The 17115-nt window shown below is 36.8% G+C and overlaps 1 protein-coding gene across 2 annotated transcripts; it reads right to left on the reverse strand.

Annotated features, from left to right (window-relative positions):
• Positions 1–5446: 5446 nt before the first annotated feature.
• On the reverse strand, positions 5447–14296 carry LOC145134567 (G-type lectin S-receptor-like serine/threonine-protein kinase At4g03230). Of its 2 annotated transcripts, none has more exons than XM_079069403.1 (8): positions 13799–14296; positions 7739–8701; positions 7300–7461; positions 6971–7161; positions 6681–6891; positions 6329–6566; positions 6010–6160; positions 5447–5927 (listed from the first exon to the last, which is right to left on the reverse strand). In XM_079069403.1, exons 1-8 carry the CDS (start codon positions 14160–14162, stop codon positions 5616–5618), a joined length of 2592 nt encoding a protein of 863 aa, XP_078925529.1. In that variant the 5' UTR covers positions 14163–14296; the 3' UTR covers positions 5447–5615. The 2 variants fall into 2 exon arrangements, with proteins under 2 accessions (XP_078925529.1, XP_078925530.1); XM_079069404.1 differs by having other exon boundaries at positions 7739–8754; positions 13799–13936.
• Positions 14297–17115: the final 2819 nt, after the last annotated feature.

Consider the following 17115-nt stretch of genomic DNA (forward strand, 5'->3'; position numbering starts at 1 on the left):
CTTCTTGAAGATCCATTTGCACCCAACTGTCTTACGACCTGGTGCACTATCAACCAAATTCCAAACTTGGTTGTCATACATGGACTTAATCTCGCTGTCCATTGCCTGTTTCCACTTGGAAGCCTATGGGCCTGCCATTGCTTCCTTATAAGTGACTGGTTCATCTAAGTTTACCAGTGTTCTGTCACTTATGAATGTGTCACCATCTGAAGTAATATGAAAACCATACAACTCAGGTGGCACACTCACCCTAGTGGACCTTCGAAGAGGTAATGAGTTATCAACTGGTTCAACAGGAACTATTTCCTCTGGTTGAGTGCTAGTGTCATCTAAGGTTCCTTCATTGGCTGACTCTTGAATTTCTTCAAGTTCAATGGTGCTCCCACTGTCCTCTTTGAATATGAGCTCCCTTTCTAGAAAGACTCCTCTTCGTGCTACAAAGACCACGTTTTCACTAGGCCTGTAGAACAAATATCCAAAAGACTGCTTTGGGTAACCAATGAAAACACATTTCTCACTTCTAGCTGCTAGCTTTTCGTGAGTCTCTCGTCTTACGAAAGCTTCACAACCCCAGACTTTAATATGTGCCAACGAGGGAACTTTCCCCGTCCACATTTCGTGAGGTGTTTTGGCAACCTTCTTCGTAGGGACAAGATTGAGGATGTGGGCGGCTGTCTCTAAGGCATACCCCCAGAAGTGAATAGGAAGCGAAGCACGACTCATCATAGAACGAACCATGTCTAACAAGGTTCGATTGCGCCTCTCAGCTACACCATTTAACTGTGGTGTCCTAGGAGGAGTCAATTGTGAGACTATCCCACATTCTTTCAGATAGTCGTTAAACTCGATACTAAGATACTCCCCGCCTCTATCGGATCTAAGTATCTTTATCTTCCTGCCCAATTGATTTTCGACCTCATGCTTAAACTCTTTGAACTTTTCAAAGGTTTCTGACTTATGTTTGATCAAGTAGATATAACCATATCTGCTATAATCGTCAGTGAAAGTCACATAGAATCGATTAGCATCCCTTGTGGTTGATCTGAAGGGCCCACACACATCTGTGTGTATGAGATCCAACAGACCTTCACCTCTTTCACAAAACCCTGTGAATGGTGATTTTGTCATCTTTCCCAAAAGACAAGATTCACACATATCATCTGATTTTAGGTCAAATGATTCCAACACTCCATCCTTTTGGAGTTGGGCTATGCGTTTCTTGTTAATGTGTCCAAGACGACAATGCCACAAGCATGCCTTGTCTACACTATTAGACAAGTCAATATTAAGTACACTATTTCCTAAGCTATCAACACAAGTCACTGTTTCATACACACCATCACAAGGTAAAGCTTCAAACATGAAAACACCATTCTTATAAACAGAAATTGAACCATTCAAATCATTAAAAGAATATTTAAAACCTTGTCTGAATAATGCATGAAATGAAATAATGTTTCTCGTTATCTCAGACGAATAACAACAATTTATCAAATCTAATCTAACATCATTACTAAGAAAAAGCTGATAAACTCCGATCTTGGTTACTGGTGAAGACTTTCTGTTTCCCATGATCAAGTTTATCCTTCCTCACTCTATCTCCTCACTTTCCTTTAGCCCCTGCATATCAGAACAGATATGAAAACCACATCCTGTGTCAAGGACCCATGAACGAGAAGATAATGAGTTATTAGCAGAAATAGTGTAAATACCTGCCGAAGATGGCTTCACTTTGCCATCCTTGATATCCGGCAGATATTGTGGGCAAGATCTCTTCCAATGCCCCTTTTGATTGCAGTAAAAGCAAACGGCCTCTTTTGGATCAGAAACATGGGGAGTGGAACCATTGGGCTTAGCCTTTGGGCCATTACTAGATGACCCATCTTGAGCCTTGCTCTTCCAGTTTTGCTTGGGAGGACCTTTCCTCTTTTTCCCCTTTCCCTGTCCAATAGCCAAGACATGGGCACTTGCAGGTGTGGAGGGTATACTTTTACCCTTCATCCCTGCTTCAGCTGTCTGCAACAAGTTGTTCAATTGGGCCAGAGTCTGCTCAGTGTTGTTCAAATGGTAAGTTAGAATAAACTGACCATACCATTCAGGAAGTGAGTTCAATACCATGTCAATGGCCAATTCCTCATCAAAGTGAATATTGAGCTTGACCAAACGCTCTATGTAGCGTTGCATTCTTTGCACATGGGACACAACTGACTCCCCTTCTTTCATCTTGCAAGCCATGAGTGACTTGACTACTTCAAACTTTTCTTGACGAGCTCGCTTATGGTACTTTTCCATAAGGACCTTGTTCATCTCAAAAGGCCAGTAGTCCTCATAGTACCTCTGCAGTTCTGGGGACATAGTTGCTACCATGATGCATGCCACTTTGGTAGCATCATCGTAGTGTTTCTTGTAGGCAGCAAGCTCTTCAGGAGTAGCTTCAGACTCATCAAGTTCTTTGAGCTCCTTTTCAAGAACATATTCATTGTTCTCAAAACGAAGAGCCATCTTGATGGTGCGCATCCAATCGTTATAGTTAGAGCCATCCATAACGACTTTGGAGCAGATATTGAGCAAAGAGAAGTTTTGGTTGGAGGAGGATGAAGCAGAAGTGTTTCAAGGAGTAGACATCTGAAAAGAAAGAAAGTTTTAGTTAGATTTCAAGATACCTCAATATAATAACCCAAAGATAAAATATCAAGGTTAGGATCCAACTATGAAGATTCACAACTTAGAAATGGGATGCCGAGATCCAAGTGTAAATTTCATAAAGGTAGGTGAATGACGATTCACCAATTCCACCATTAGACGAAACAAACGAAGTGAAATTCCTAATTCTTTTAAGATACATTGAAACTATTCAATGACATGTTTTAATCTCAGATTATGCTCTTCTATTTGTGACTGGGATGCCGAGGATTACAAACAAGATGTGAATAACCATGCAAATGTGCTTGGTAACCTCATTGTCTTTATCATTAACTATTGATGTGCTGGTAAACCACACACGCTCCATCAAAATGACAATTATGAGATACCCATTACTACTCTTTATTAGTGCCTTTTAGTGTGCTGGTTAACCACACACGCTCCACTAACGACCAATAAAGCATAATGTGCAATTTCATGGATTAGCATACTTTTCACATTTTTCCTAAAGTAACTAGAGTTGGGATTTTGTAAAATAATGTTCTAGTACTTTATTTAATAACATTATACTTTTAATGAGAAGTACTTGTCCTATCAAATCCGTTCTGCTAACGACCCTCCACTAATCAAGGAAGCGGTGGGTGAGAGTGGACACCCATTCAACTACCATTTTATAGGCAGTTTCCTTATACCCCCCTTATAGACTAGCTTCGTGAATGAGGCATACTAGCGATTTGACTGACCATATTCTTATTATATATATAATATTAAACATTTAATCATAATACATATATAAGGTGTGTTTTAAAACTTTTTAAAACTTCAAGGTTTATATAAATTTTGAAATTTAAACTATTTAAATTAATTTAAATAAACCAATTAACTAGATTTAATATTTATCTATTAATTAACTTTTAATCAATTTATTAAATCTTGTAAGGATTATCTAATTAAATTAATCAATTAATTTAATCCTAATCCTTATCCCTCTAAATTTCGAAAATAAGGGTAAGGATAATTATCCAATTAATCTAATCAAGTAACAATTATCCAAAACAAGAAACCCTAAAATTTCTAGCATATTTCAAAATTTACAAGGGAGGAGGCTAGGGTTTTCAAAACCCTAACCCTAATTTCGATTAGGGTTCTTTGGAGGCTAGGGTTTTCGAAAACCCTTCAATCCAAAACCCTAATTGCGAAAATTTGGCCTTTAGGGTTTAATGGCTATAACCCTAATTTGCAATTCAACTATTATAGCAATTCAATTCAAAACAAACAATGGCTCTGATACCACTGATGGGTTTTAGGTAAAACAAATAAACTAGAAAAACAATTCCTAAGTTCACATGCAACCTACTTTGGATCTATGTTTTAACTATTGAACATACAACTTTGAATTGCAAACAAGAACCGTAGAGGAGAGAGGCTAATTCCGAAATTAACAAACTAGGGTTTAAGAATTACATACCTTTCAATTGTTATAGCAAACAATTGATAATCCTCTTGATCTTGATCTTGATCTTCTTGGAAGCTTAGCACCACAAATGCAATGCCTCTAATGGAATCACACCCAAGAAGTAGCAAGAAGGAAACTTGGAGGAGAGAGTATGCAATTTCGGCCTTAGGGTTTCTTCCAAAGAATCAGTCACCTCAAATGTGAGCCAGGAGGCTCCTTAAATAGCTGAGGGATCTAGGGTTTAGGGAAAACCCTAGTTATCCTTTGCTTAGGGCCTAAGCAAAACCCAAGGGCCTTTACTGGACCCCTTGGACGAATTCTCTAGGGTTTCCCCTAGGGTTTTCGTCCACCCCCTTCCAAGGGGTTTCTGGATCCTTCCATTCAACTATTAGTTAATTGCAAACTAGTCCCTGCACTTCATAATTAATTCTTTTAACCCCAAAATTAATTCTGATTAATTTCTGGTTAACTATTAATTAAACATAATGATTTCTAATTAATATATTAATCCATTAACATATTAATAAATCATTTATATATTAATTTATTAATCTTATAAATTAATATCTCTCCTTTCATAATTTCCTTGTCCAGTTGCTAGGTTGAGGGCAACCCAAAAGGACTATGCTGCTATCAATTCAAGTACATACCAATTATAGTTATGGGCTTAGACACCTAATCCAACACCAACATCCATCATGGTGGCACAACATGGTGTATTTCTTGAGCATCATCATCTTCTAAGCATACATGGATGAATATGGCATAACAAAGGAATCAAGATGGCGCATCATGTACCAAGATGGTCCATGATAGCGCAACATCTCCTTCATGGTGCAACTTCCCTTCTTGATGGAGAACAACATCTTCATGGCTCAACATCTTCACTTGGTTCAACATCACCTTGCCGCAACTTCCCCAAGGATGACACAACTTCCTTCTACATGATGCAACATGATATTCCATGTTGCTCCAAATGCTCCAAGAGCTCCAAGTGCTCCATGTTGCTCCAAGTGCTACATGTTGCTCCAAGCCATTCCCAGTTGCTCCAAACCACTCCAAGTGCTCCATGTTGCTCCAAGTGATACATGTTGCTCCACGCCATTTCCAATTGCTCCAAACCACTCCAAGTTGCTCCAAACCTCGTTTTGGAAGATCCGTTCCTTTGTCACTTGATCTGTTCCTTTGTCAGATGATCCAAAGCCATCTCAGATGATCCGTTCCTTTGTCACTTGCTCCATGAACCTCAAGTGCTCCATTGAGATCTAAGTGCTCCAAATACTCCAGATGCTCGAGTCACATTTAACATAAACAATTTTACTAAAGTACATATTGTTATTAAGTAAATTAGATAGAAAAGGATTGACTTAAAAAATTTAACCCCGGAAAAACAATTTAACAACATGCTTTATGCAAGAGACACCTTTGTACAGTTGAGGGTCACAATAGAATATCGGAAAAAGTGAGTATCAACTGATAAACCAAACTACAGGCTATTGACAAATTAAATACCCTTTCAACGTCCATCCAACTTAGTGATTGTCAACATGTTTTTGGATTGAGTATCTGTTTTATAAGAACTAGAGGAAGAGGAAGTAGCATTGTCCTTTCTTGCAATGAAGGCTGGTTCTTTTGGAGTTGGGAGTGTGACGATATCACCTCCAAGCATCAAAACAACTTTGTTCATGGTAGGTCGATCATCAGGGTCTCCTTGTACACATAGTAGTCCAATATTTATACATTTCAATACCTCACTCGAATTGCATGATTCTAATAGTACTTTATCCATCAACTCAAATGGCTTATCTTCTCTCCATAAATTCCATGCCTGAGATATTTGTAGACATAAAGATATATAACTACTAATTAATTAATGTAGGTAGCAACTTCGAAGTTCTTATAGAACTTACATGTCCTAAAAGACTTAGACTTCTCTGTGATTGATAGAATCCTGTATTTTTTGTTCCACTTACAATCTCAAGCATCACTACTCCAAAGCTAAAAACATCCGATTTAACTGAGAACAACCCATCTAGTGCGTACTCTGGAGACATATAGCCACTGAGAAACAAACAAAATATTGTTAACTAGAAGAGCCCGATGTGTAAAGTTCTGGATCGACATAAACGGGGAAAATCCATAGCAATTTTAAATTTGAAAGATAACCACTTCTATCTCCAACATCAAGTTCGAATCCTGTTTAATAAAAAGGAGTATTATAATACTTACAAGGTCCCGATAACTCTGTTGGTGATAGCTTCCATATCTTTACCTTTAACTATCTTGGCCAAGCCAAAATCAGAAATTTTTGGATTCATATCCTCATCTAACAAAATGTTACTTGTTTTCAAATCCCTGTGAATAACCCTTAACCTAGAATCATGGTGAAGATAGTTGAGTCCTCTAGCAATTCCCATAATGATTTCAAATCTCATTTTCCAGTCCAGTGATCCGCACAACGTTCGATCTTGCAAAGAAAATAATAAATTTTCATATTAATTCTTTGTGTGCTATTTGTACTGAACTGTACTCTATATGTTTACAGATATAATTAAGCATATGAATGGAGAAATGAACTAACCAAATATAAATGTATCTAGGCTTCTATTTGGCATGTACTCATAAAGAAGAATCTGTTCTTCTCCCCTGATGCAATATCCCAATAGTCTAACAAGATTTCGATGCTGAAGCTTAGCAATAAGCAATACCTCATTTTTGAACTCTTGCAAACCTTGTCCAGAGAGGCTTGACAACCTCTTCACTGCAATTTCTTCGCCACCAGGCAGCTTACCCTATAATAAAGTACTTATAATTGGTTGAATTGCGACCTCTTGTGAAGAAAATTAACTGAAAATATAGTTTCTTTGTTACCTTGTAAACAGGCCCAAAACCACCTTGTCCAAGCATATTTTTCTCTGAAAAGTCATCAGTAGCAGCTATTATGCTTTCCAGCTCAAAATATGGCACATCAATGCCTTCTCTGTCATCTTCTTTTGAGTGGTCTGGATCAAGTAACTCCTTCATACGTCTCTGCGTATCATTCGACTGCAATTCGTTGTTTTCTGTGCTTTCATGATAGGACAAGTGAAGGGTAAGCCTTAAATTCAGATTTTAAGTTTCACATGATAAATAATTATACATAGAGTGTTTCAAAGAAAAGTAATTGTCTACATCTGCAGTATGTATAATGACTTAATTACCTCTTCTGTTCATTAATCTTTTGTATAAAATATAGCTAATGCCACACAATGACAAAAGCACCAGCGTTGAAACAATGATAACAATAGCAAGAACACGTTTCACAAATGATGATTTTTCTGTTGGCTTTGGCTCCGACTTGGGTGGTGGACTGATTATTGGTGCTGCATATGAAATGGCGCAATATGAGTTTATATAGAACGCACATATACATACATACATACATACACACGCACTCACACACACACCCACCAACACACCCATGCACCCATGACCCATGCGCCTGCCATTTCAACAAACTCAAATGCCATTAATTTCAAATGCAGAGATAATGATCTCTTTTTTTTTTTTTTTGCATCGTTCTTCTGCAATTGTAAATACTATGATACATAGAATTAGTTAGAAACATTAATAGTTTCTGTGCAAGAATAAATGAAATACCTTTTGATAACTTAGAAACACGAAAGGAGATATTATGAGCACCGTTCTCTCTAAGATTATCTGGTTCAGAGTTCCAGATCCAGCAACCAGACTCCACATTGCGACTTTCATCCACTAAGCCTCCCAGCTTGTTTTGAGAAATATAAGAATAAGCTAGGCACTGACAGTCTTTAAGGCACTTCTTCTTGCATGCTGATTCATTCTCTGATTTATAGAAAGGCAAAGTTGTATCATCCATACTAATCATAGTTTTTGTCAAGAATCTGTCATTAGTTCCTGGGCGACAGATTTCAGACGTTCTCTTGCATCCAGCACTATAATCATCGGGTGAATTAGTAGGTTCAAATCCAGGTAAGCAACTACACATGACTGACTCCTTATTTTCGCTGCAAATCCCAAATGAGCCACACACTTTATACACGCTACAGTTATCTTTGGGCTCTTGCCAATCCAAAACCCATTGAGTTGAATTTTGAGGCCAGCTAAGATATTGTATATGCCCTGTATGGTTCATTACCAACCTTGAGTAAGGCTCGATCACCTGATAACTTTCGTTATATTCTATTCTGCCACCCTCTCTGCAGGAAGAATACGTGTAACACCGAATGATCTTTCGTGTTTGTGTGGTAGTGTTTGACAGCAACAGGAATGCCTGAGAGAAAATTTGATTCTTATCAAAACTTTTCGTCGACATGTTCCCACTTTTCCATCGAAGTGTGGTTGATTCCTCCAAAATGAAGTATCGGTTTGTACCAGGATCTTGCTGGAACTCGAAGCTTCCAGACCCTGGGTCTTCTGGACTTTTCCATGATGTCAACTTTAAGTTATCGACCATTTTCATTCCAGGAAGAAAAGTATCTGTTGGAGTTCGAAAGCTCTGCCATAGTATGCTTCCTGTTACAACATTTATTAATACGGCATTTCCGTTATCCAACAACTTCAGTGCAGTTGAAGAAGCTCCATCTGGCAACCCCATGGTGAAAGTTCGTCAAATTCGCATCAAAATTGAAGGCATACTATCATGGAAATTGTATTAGATAGTGATCAATGTCTATGATCGTTAAAATTAGACAAAACTGGAAGATTGGTCCATGTGGTATTCAAAAAATTTTGGATAAGGTCCAAAAAGTTTTCTACTTGCATAGAAAAGTCCAAAATCAATGTTTTTCTGTGTTTTTGGTCCAAAAAATTTGAAAAGACGATTATACCTTTTTACTTTCTTTTATATATATATATATATATATATATATATATATATATATATATATATATAGAGAGAGAGAGAGAGAGAGCTAGGTTCATTTGTTTAAACTAAGTATTGTGTTATTGTATGCATAAATGTTGGTCAATCAAAATTAAATAAAAAATTAAATAATTAAATAAATAAATAAGGGTAATTTAGTAATTTGTTTAGTAACTTCCAAAATTAATCCCTATAATCATGGTAGACTTTTAACCTAATCTCTCATGTTTAAATCTCGTTCCCCTCTTTTATCTAAAACGCCGATCTAATCTCTCCTGTTTAAATCTCGTTGCACTCTTTTATCTAAAACGCCGATCTGCAAAGGAAAAGGGATGCGAGTAGCAGCAGGTGGGGTGAGATCAGAAGAGAGAGCGATGGGTGAGACCAGAAGAGGGTCCGACGATAGGTGGGGCTTCGGTGGCATTGGCTCGACGGAAGAAGAAGAGGTGGGTGCGGGTTCTTTTAGGTCTGCTTCTATCTCTCTTATTCTCCCGCATTTTAGTATTTTGTGAAGAAGAGTGATTGAATCGTTTCGTTGCAGATCAATGCTTCCGACCTCCAATCTCCACCGCCTCCAGCATTCCGATCAGGTAATGAATTTCCTTTCAAAAATGCCGATTTCCAATTAAGATACGATCGCCGAAAGTCCAATTTCCAATCTCATGAACAATTTCGATTTTTGCCTCCGAAAGAATTCAATTTCAGATTCGCTGTTGGTGGGATTATTCGCATCAAGACAACAGTTTACAAGACCCAAAAATTTGATTTTTAAACCTCCGATTCTGATTTGAACTCCCGATCGAGCCTAGAACATGAACGCTAGTACTTCGATCTCAATTCGTACGACCGATTTCCGATTGCGAATTTGGGAAATTCCTAGAACTCCAATCGATTTCAACTTACAGGATTGAAATCCAACTTCAATTCATGAACAGCTTCAATTCTTGCTTTATGAATGATATCAGTTTCGCTTGTGTATCTTGAGGCGAGAGACGAACTTTGACATCTTGATTTGGCAGGTTCGTTTCAAATCTAGTCAATTGATTATGGATCGAAAGTGAATATCAGGTTCGTTCCTTCGCTGGAAGTAACATTTTTAACAGAGGTAATTATTAATAATTAATTAAATATACAAATGCAAAATAGTATTTTTTTTTTAATAAAAAAGTTCAATTTATGTTCAGATTGAACTGCTGTCAAGACTCCAACACTGCCATGTGGTGCCATTACTTGGGTACTGTTTAGAATACCAATACCACACAAAACAGCCTGAAATGCTTTTGGTGTTTGAGTACATGCGAAATGGCAACCTGAGAGAGTGTCTGGATGGGTTTCAGAAAAATATCTAGACTAGGGGGCCCGCATTGCAGTAGCTATTGGAGCTGCTAGAGGGTTGGAATATCTTCATGAAGCAGCTGCACCAAGAATCTTGCATAGAGATGTTAAATCCACTAACATTCTCTTGGATGAAAACTGGAGAGCAAAGGTGGGAATTGGGAATAATAATTTTTAATATCACATTTGTGAATGTTATTAAGTTTTGATTTTGTTGGTAGATTACTGATCTGGGAATGGCTAAGAGTTTGGTGAAATGATTGGTGAAATGATTAACATATGGTATATATCACTTCAATGAACAAAAAAATCCAACAGGAGTACAGAAGCTCATAGGTGGTCAACAGTTGATCTTGACCACCCTCAGATCATAAACATACAGAACTATAGGTATCCTTAACTCATAATTATTCCCCCTTTTTGACTTTCGACTTATGATTTTTAATAATTATTTACTTATTTTCGATCCTTGAATTCTTGAACCAGCATTTTTTCAGCTACATGGAACGTAGGAGGAAAATCCCCTTCCAACAAAATGAATCTTGGTGAGATTCCAATTCTTTTGGAATGGAATCACGAATTCCAATTCTGTTGGAATGGAATCATGAATTCTAATTCTGTTGGAATGGACAGTTCTGTTGCAATCACAGAAGTTGATGCTTGAAGAACGGACCACAAAATTGAAATGGACCACATTATTCTTTTAGAATGTATTAGTCGTTGTTAGATTTTGATGTTTTCTTTCCCGCTTTGATTCTTTTTTTAGTTTATTCTTTAATAATAAATGTAATTATTAACAATTTTTACTCGTATTCTATAAGAAATAATGTATTTTTTGTTTTTATTCTTCTATTGATTGTTCAAGAATTTGTTATTCTACAAGAAGTTTTTAAATTCATGATCAAGAAATAGGTTCAAGAATATTTTTATTATTTATGGTTCAAGAATATTTTTATTTTTGAATATACTCATAAACATATTCTGTCAGAATGTCAGAATTAAAAGAATTATAATTCGAAAAATCGGATTTTTAAAATTAATAGAATCTATGATCCCTTAAAAATGCAATTTTCCTTTATTAAGTCTATATTAATTGACTAAATTACCCTTGTAATTAATTAAGATGATATTTTTCAATTATATTTAATTCAATAATATATATTAATCACTTTCTTAAAATATGTAAATTTTATTGGCTCACATTTATGCATACAATAACACAATAGATACTCTAAACAAAATAACCTAAGCGTATATATATATATATATATATATATATATATATATATATATATATATATATATATATATATATATATATATATACTATTTTAATTTTTCAAATACTATTTTAATTTAAAAATAAAAAGAAAACAAAATAACTCTCTCTCTCTCTCTCTCTCTCTCTCTCTCTCTCTCTCTCTCTCTCTCTCTCTCTCTCTCTCTCTCTCTCTCTCTCTCTCTCTCGGAAACGCAAAATGGGAGGGGACATGCTTTTTAGTTCTTCATTCATCCTCCATCTTCTTCTTCAATGAACTCACACCTGTATCTCCATATTTCCTTCTTAACAAACATCCTTTGAAAATTGATTTCTAAAACCTAATCTTAATATGAATCGATTTCTGATGTGAACCCTAAACCTAAAATCGATTTTTGTATATGTAGGGCTAACTAGATGAAAACCCTTTCATATCTTCATCTCAAACCAAAATTATACAGATAGATATAGTGATGATGTATTTAAAACAAATTTCTTTTGATCTGGAAAAAGAAAAAGATGATCAATATGTAGGAACAACAACAAGAACGAAGAAAAAAAATACATTAAATCTAGAAATCGACATCAATCCACATTCAACAAATCCACACATATATGGGTTGCTCCGACGAATGCTTTGAGGATAGTTTGATGGGCGGTTAATGCTCCTCCACCACCAGAATCACTGAAGCTTGGATATGAAGTTGTTGATGTGTCACCGATGGTGCTCGTTGATTCTCAGGAGGTAGGAGGTTGGAGATCTAGAGTATATGTTCACTAGTAAGAACAACGTGTCCAGGTGCTTTAAATCGCGATGGACAGATCTGAAGTAGAAAGCCCTAACTGAAGAACGAAGAAGAAAACCCTAACTGAAGAACGAAGCCGTCGTCGAGATTTGAATAAAACCCTAACTTAAGAACGGTGGCGATGAAAACACCACTGATGCCAACCTTTTTCCTTCGTCGGCATAGCCGCTGCCAGTTGGCGGCACCAGAGGCTAGGGTTTTGCTAAGGGTTCCGTCGGCGATGAGAGAGATGGAGAAGAACCAGTTCAGATCCAAGGTTGGTGGCTTCGGATGCTAGGGTTTTTTCGACGAACATTACAGATCTTCACCCACCTTCACCATGAACACAAATTGCAGGTGGAGAAGACCTAATTCATTGATTCTTCACTTTTCTTGGAGAATAAACTTTATTATTGGACCTGCGTGAAGGGGGAAGAAAGGGGGCACATCTTGGTTCTTAAACAACTTCAAATCGAAATCAATTTTGAGATTAAAACACAATCCCATTCAAGTTTTCCCTTTTTCTTTTCCTGATTGTCAGGTTAAATTTAGAAGGGGAAAAAGCATTTGAAGAGAGGAAACGATGAACGACATAACCATGGTGTGGAGAGAGAGAGAGAGAGAGAGAGAGAGAGAGAGAGAGAGAGAGAGAGAGAGAGAGAGGTTGGGGAATAATTATTTCTTTTCTTTCTATTTTTAAATTTAAATAGTATTTGAAAAATTTTAAAAATATAAAAAAGAAAGGAAAAGGGTATAACCGTCTTTTTAAGTTTTTTTGGACCAAAACACAGAAAAACCTTGATTTTGGACCTTCTATGCAAGTGAAAAACTTTTTATACCCTATCCAAAGTTTTTTGAATACGACCGATCTTGCAGTTTTGTCTTAAAATTAATGTATCTACTTTTATGTGGTTTAGAAGCTCTTATGACCATTTGTATCAAGTATAACTCGATTGACACTATATACACAACAAGCACGGACTTAATTATATCATAGAATACGTTAGTTTTGATGGATTACTTTTTATCCAGCGAACTTATAACTTTTTTGGAATTGGTTGGTTGTAAATACACGAGAATGTTCAATTATCATGAACCACTAAGGATTTTGGAGACCAAACATTCTATGTGAAATGCGTTAACAATTAGGTGCAAGTGATTAATTAATATGATATTCCAGGGTAAATTCCACAACAAACCGTCCGGGGCTGTTTAGTGTACTTCTTACTGGGTCGTTGACTCGGTTTTTGTTTAATATCATACTTAGAGCCTCGGACTTGGTCTTGTGATATGCCTCTTAGATTTAGAGTTGTGTGTGATCACTCAATAAGACCTTGACTCAATAAGATGTATCTCAGCAACTATAAAAAAACCCCTGACTCCCTAACTCTATCATATAAACTTTAGCAAAACTCATTAATTGGTCCAATTGAATTTACCTGCCGGGTCTGTAGAGAAGTATACATCTTGTTTTCCATTTAACAGCTTAGCGCTACCGTCTTCTGAAACGGTAAGAATTCCAGTGGAATCCAGCACTGGTTTATCACGGTTAGCAACCCACACAACAGTCTTTGGATCCATCGTATACCATATCCCCACATATCTTCTTACTTCTGCTGTTTTTCCATGTGGAAAGAAGCCCATTTGAAACTTCTTCCCAGGAGATTCTAAGTAATTAGGACCATCATTGATAAATTCCCCAGTCGTTATGTTGTCTTTAGCTGAAATACAGTAGCAACAACAACACACCAGAATTAATGTATACAAGGAGATGATTTCTGTATTCGTGACTGAAGATATCATGATAGTTTCTGAATGTTTAATTTGTACGAACTGTTTGATGAATGGATAATGATGCCATAGTGAGGACTGTGAGGTGTGTATGCACAGAAGAAAGAGCTCAATTATTTGTGTCAAAGTAATCGATTAATAAAAAGTACGTCCAACTTTACTATGCTACTACTGGTTAGTGGTCTTTGTCGCTTATTAAATATATGAGTGTTGGGTGTTGGCCAGGCTTGTGATTGAATACTATCATTCCTATTCCACTAACTTTTACGAGAGATGGCTACATGCATGAAAACAAATTAAGTTATTTTGCGAGCGTTAACGACGACCAGCGCTATAAGAAATGACATCGGTAACTAATCTATTATATTATTAAAAATTAAATTTCAATCATTATGACGGCAAACCTACACCTGGATCTTTGCCCCAAAAAGTTTATTGCGAAGAGACCCTTAAATATAGCGACAATATGTGATAAATATAATTATTAATGAAAAGAAGTTATAACTTATAAGTGTATGTGTATCATTGTTACTCTCTCTCTCTCTCTCTCTCTCTCTCTCTCTCTCTCTCTCTCTCCTTGAGGTCTTATGTCGGAATTAGATATAAGTAAGAAAAAATTGCAAAAATGGTCCCTGTGGTTTGCCGATTTCTGTGGGTAAGGTCTAAAAAAAAGTTTGCTAGTAAAAAACGTCCTTATTTGATGTTTTGAGCTGTGGATTTGGTCCCTGCCTCTAACTGCTGTTAGAGGCATTATGTTTTCTTCCCCATGTGCCATGCACGCGAGGGTATTTTTGTCCTTTCATTTATGGGGGGAATGCTCATCTATTACCGCGCATTTAACGATGCCCAAAAACATCAGACACTCTAGCTTCTTCCTCGTTCAATTTTCATTGACGTTCGAACCCTAAGTCAACGATTTCCACCCCGAATCTTTTCTTTAGCTGAACTGCAGTCCAGTAGGTAGAAAGAAAAAATGGTGCATTCATTATGGACTATACGTCCTTCGACGATGGGGTTTGATGCACTTGATTTGTATGGTGAGTGTTATTATAGCTTTTTAAACTTAAATTTTTTGAAATTTCACACAATATGCTAACTACATTTTGTATTTTTTTTGTTGTTTGGGATAGTCGATCATCCCCATTTGTTCACGATTGAACTTCGCCATGGTGGGAAGTTTACACCTTTTCCAAATGTAAGATATGTTAAGGGGAAACTTACGTATATTGATTTAGTTGATATAGATGAGTTTTCAGTGCATGAACTCGATGCTATGATGCTAGAACTACGATACGTGGTTCCCCCAGTAATATATTATCACTTCAGGATTCCCAATGAAGACTTGATTTTTGGCCTTACAGCTCTAGGTAATGATCAAGATGTGTGTAACCTAGCTAAATATACTGTAGCTAACAAGGTGATCCAGGTGTATACTGAGCATGGCACAACCAACTTGGTTACATACTTCATGTCACCAAATAAGAGAAATGGTGTTGTCATTGAAGAACTAAATGAAGAAGATGAAGTGGCAATTGAACCAAAACAAAGAAAACAAAAAATAGTTCATGATCCCCAACATGAAAGTTGTAGTTCATCATTACCACTTGTGGTTTATGGAGGTGAATCAAAATCACTTTTGCCAGAAATGAGGAGAACAAGAAATTAGAAGCCAATAGAGGGTATGTTCTATGAGGTTATACATGGAAACTGAAACAGGGGATAATCAAGACAAGGAAGCACCATCAAGTGAAATCAGGGATAATCAAGACAAGGAAGCACCATCAAGCGTGACAAGAGATAATCAAGACAAGGAAGTACAACAAGAACATGAGCTTGATGCAGCAACTGTGCATGTACCAATGGGTTTATGTGAAATGTTGAATGTAGACTTTGATCCATTTGAAGGGTTACATGATAGTGAAAACAACAACAAAACAGACCCTACAACAATCCACCTTGGTAGTGAATATCAAGACTTTGATCAAGATAATGGGGGTTTATTTGATGGTCAATCAGACGAGTTCAATTCAGAAAAGGGTGAAGATGATTACAGTGATGATGATAGTGATTCTGATAGTGATGTTATAGTAGACATAGACAATGAAGTTGATGACATTGATGTTGACATGAGTGACTTTAGAATGAACATTGATGAAGGTGTGAAGTATTAAGGGTTTGGGTTTAACAATGATGTAGAAGACGAATAAGAAACAGATGAAGAATAAGACCTTGAAGTAATTGATTGTGATGAATGGGAGTCATTAGGAGAAGACTCTGATACTGAAAAGAACAGGAGGGTTCTATTAAAACGATTGGGTAAGGAGAAAGTATGTTCACATGGTGAGGTGCATAAATCTAGTTTTTATGTGGGACAGATGTGGAAGTCAAAGAAAGATCTTAAGAATAAAGTGGATGAGCATGCACTTGAAACAAGGAGGAATCTTGCTTTTAAAAAGAATGATGCAACAAGACTAAGGGCATATTGCAAAGGAGTTGTGCCTGGTACCAATGTCAGTGGGCCACATGTGGATGGTGGGACAAGTGGTGCAAGTGGGTCCCATGTGTTAGGTGGGGCAGATAAAGTAAATAAAGGCAAGGGCAAAGCAGTAAATTCAAAAGCTACCACTTGTACTTGGCACTTATGCATCTAGGTCTTCGAAAGATGGGAATTGGTATGTGAAAACGTACGGTCTGAAGCACACTTGCCTTCAATCAAGGAAAATTCGAGCTTGCACAACCACTTTTCTTGCAAAACATATTACTAGACAAGTTCAATCAAACCCCACAGTTCCAATTCGAGCCTTACAAGAAGACTTTCAGCAGACATACTCAGTGGGGATTTCAAAGCATAAGATGTTTAGGGCTAAGGCAAGGGCTACAAAGAATGTTGTTGGGGACTATTCAAAGCAGTATGACTTGCTTAGAGATTATGTACTCGAATTACAGTCCACCAATACAAACAACA

The sequence above is a fragment of the Lactuca virosa genome, chromosome 8 (assembly GCF_052849685.1).
Source record: "Lactuca virosa cultivar CGN04683 chromosome 8, Lactuca_virosa_CGN04683_v6, whole genome shotgun sequence".
NCBI classification, from domain to species: domain Eukaryota; kingdom Viridiplantae; phylum Streptophyta; class Magnoliopsida; order Asterales; family Asteraceae; genus Lactuca; species Lactuca virosa.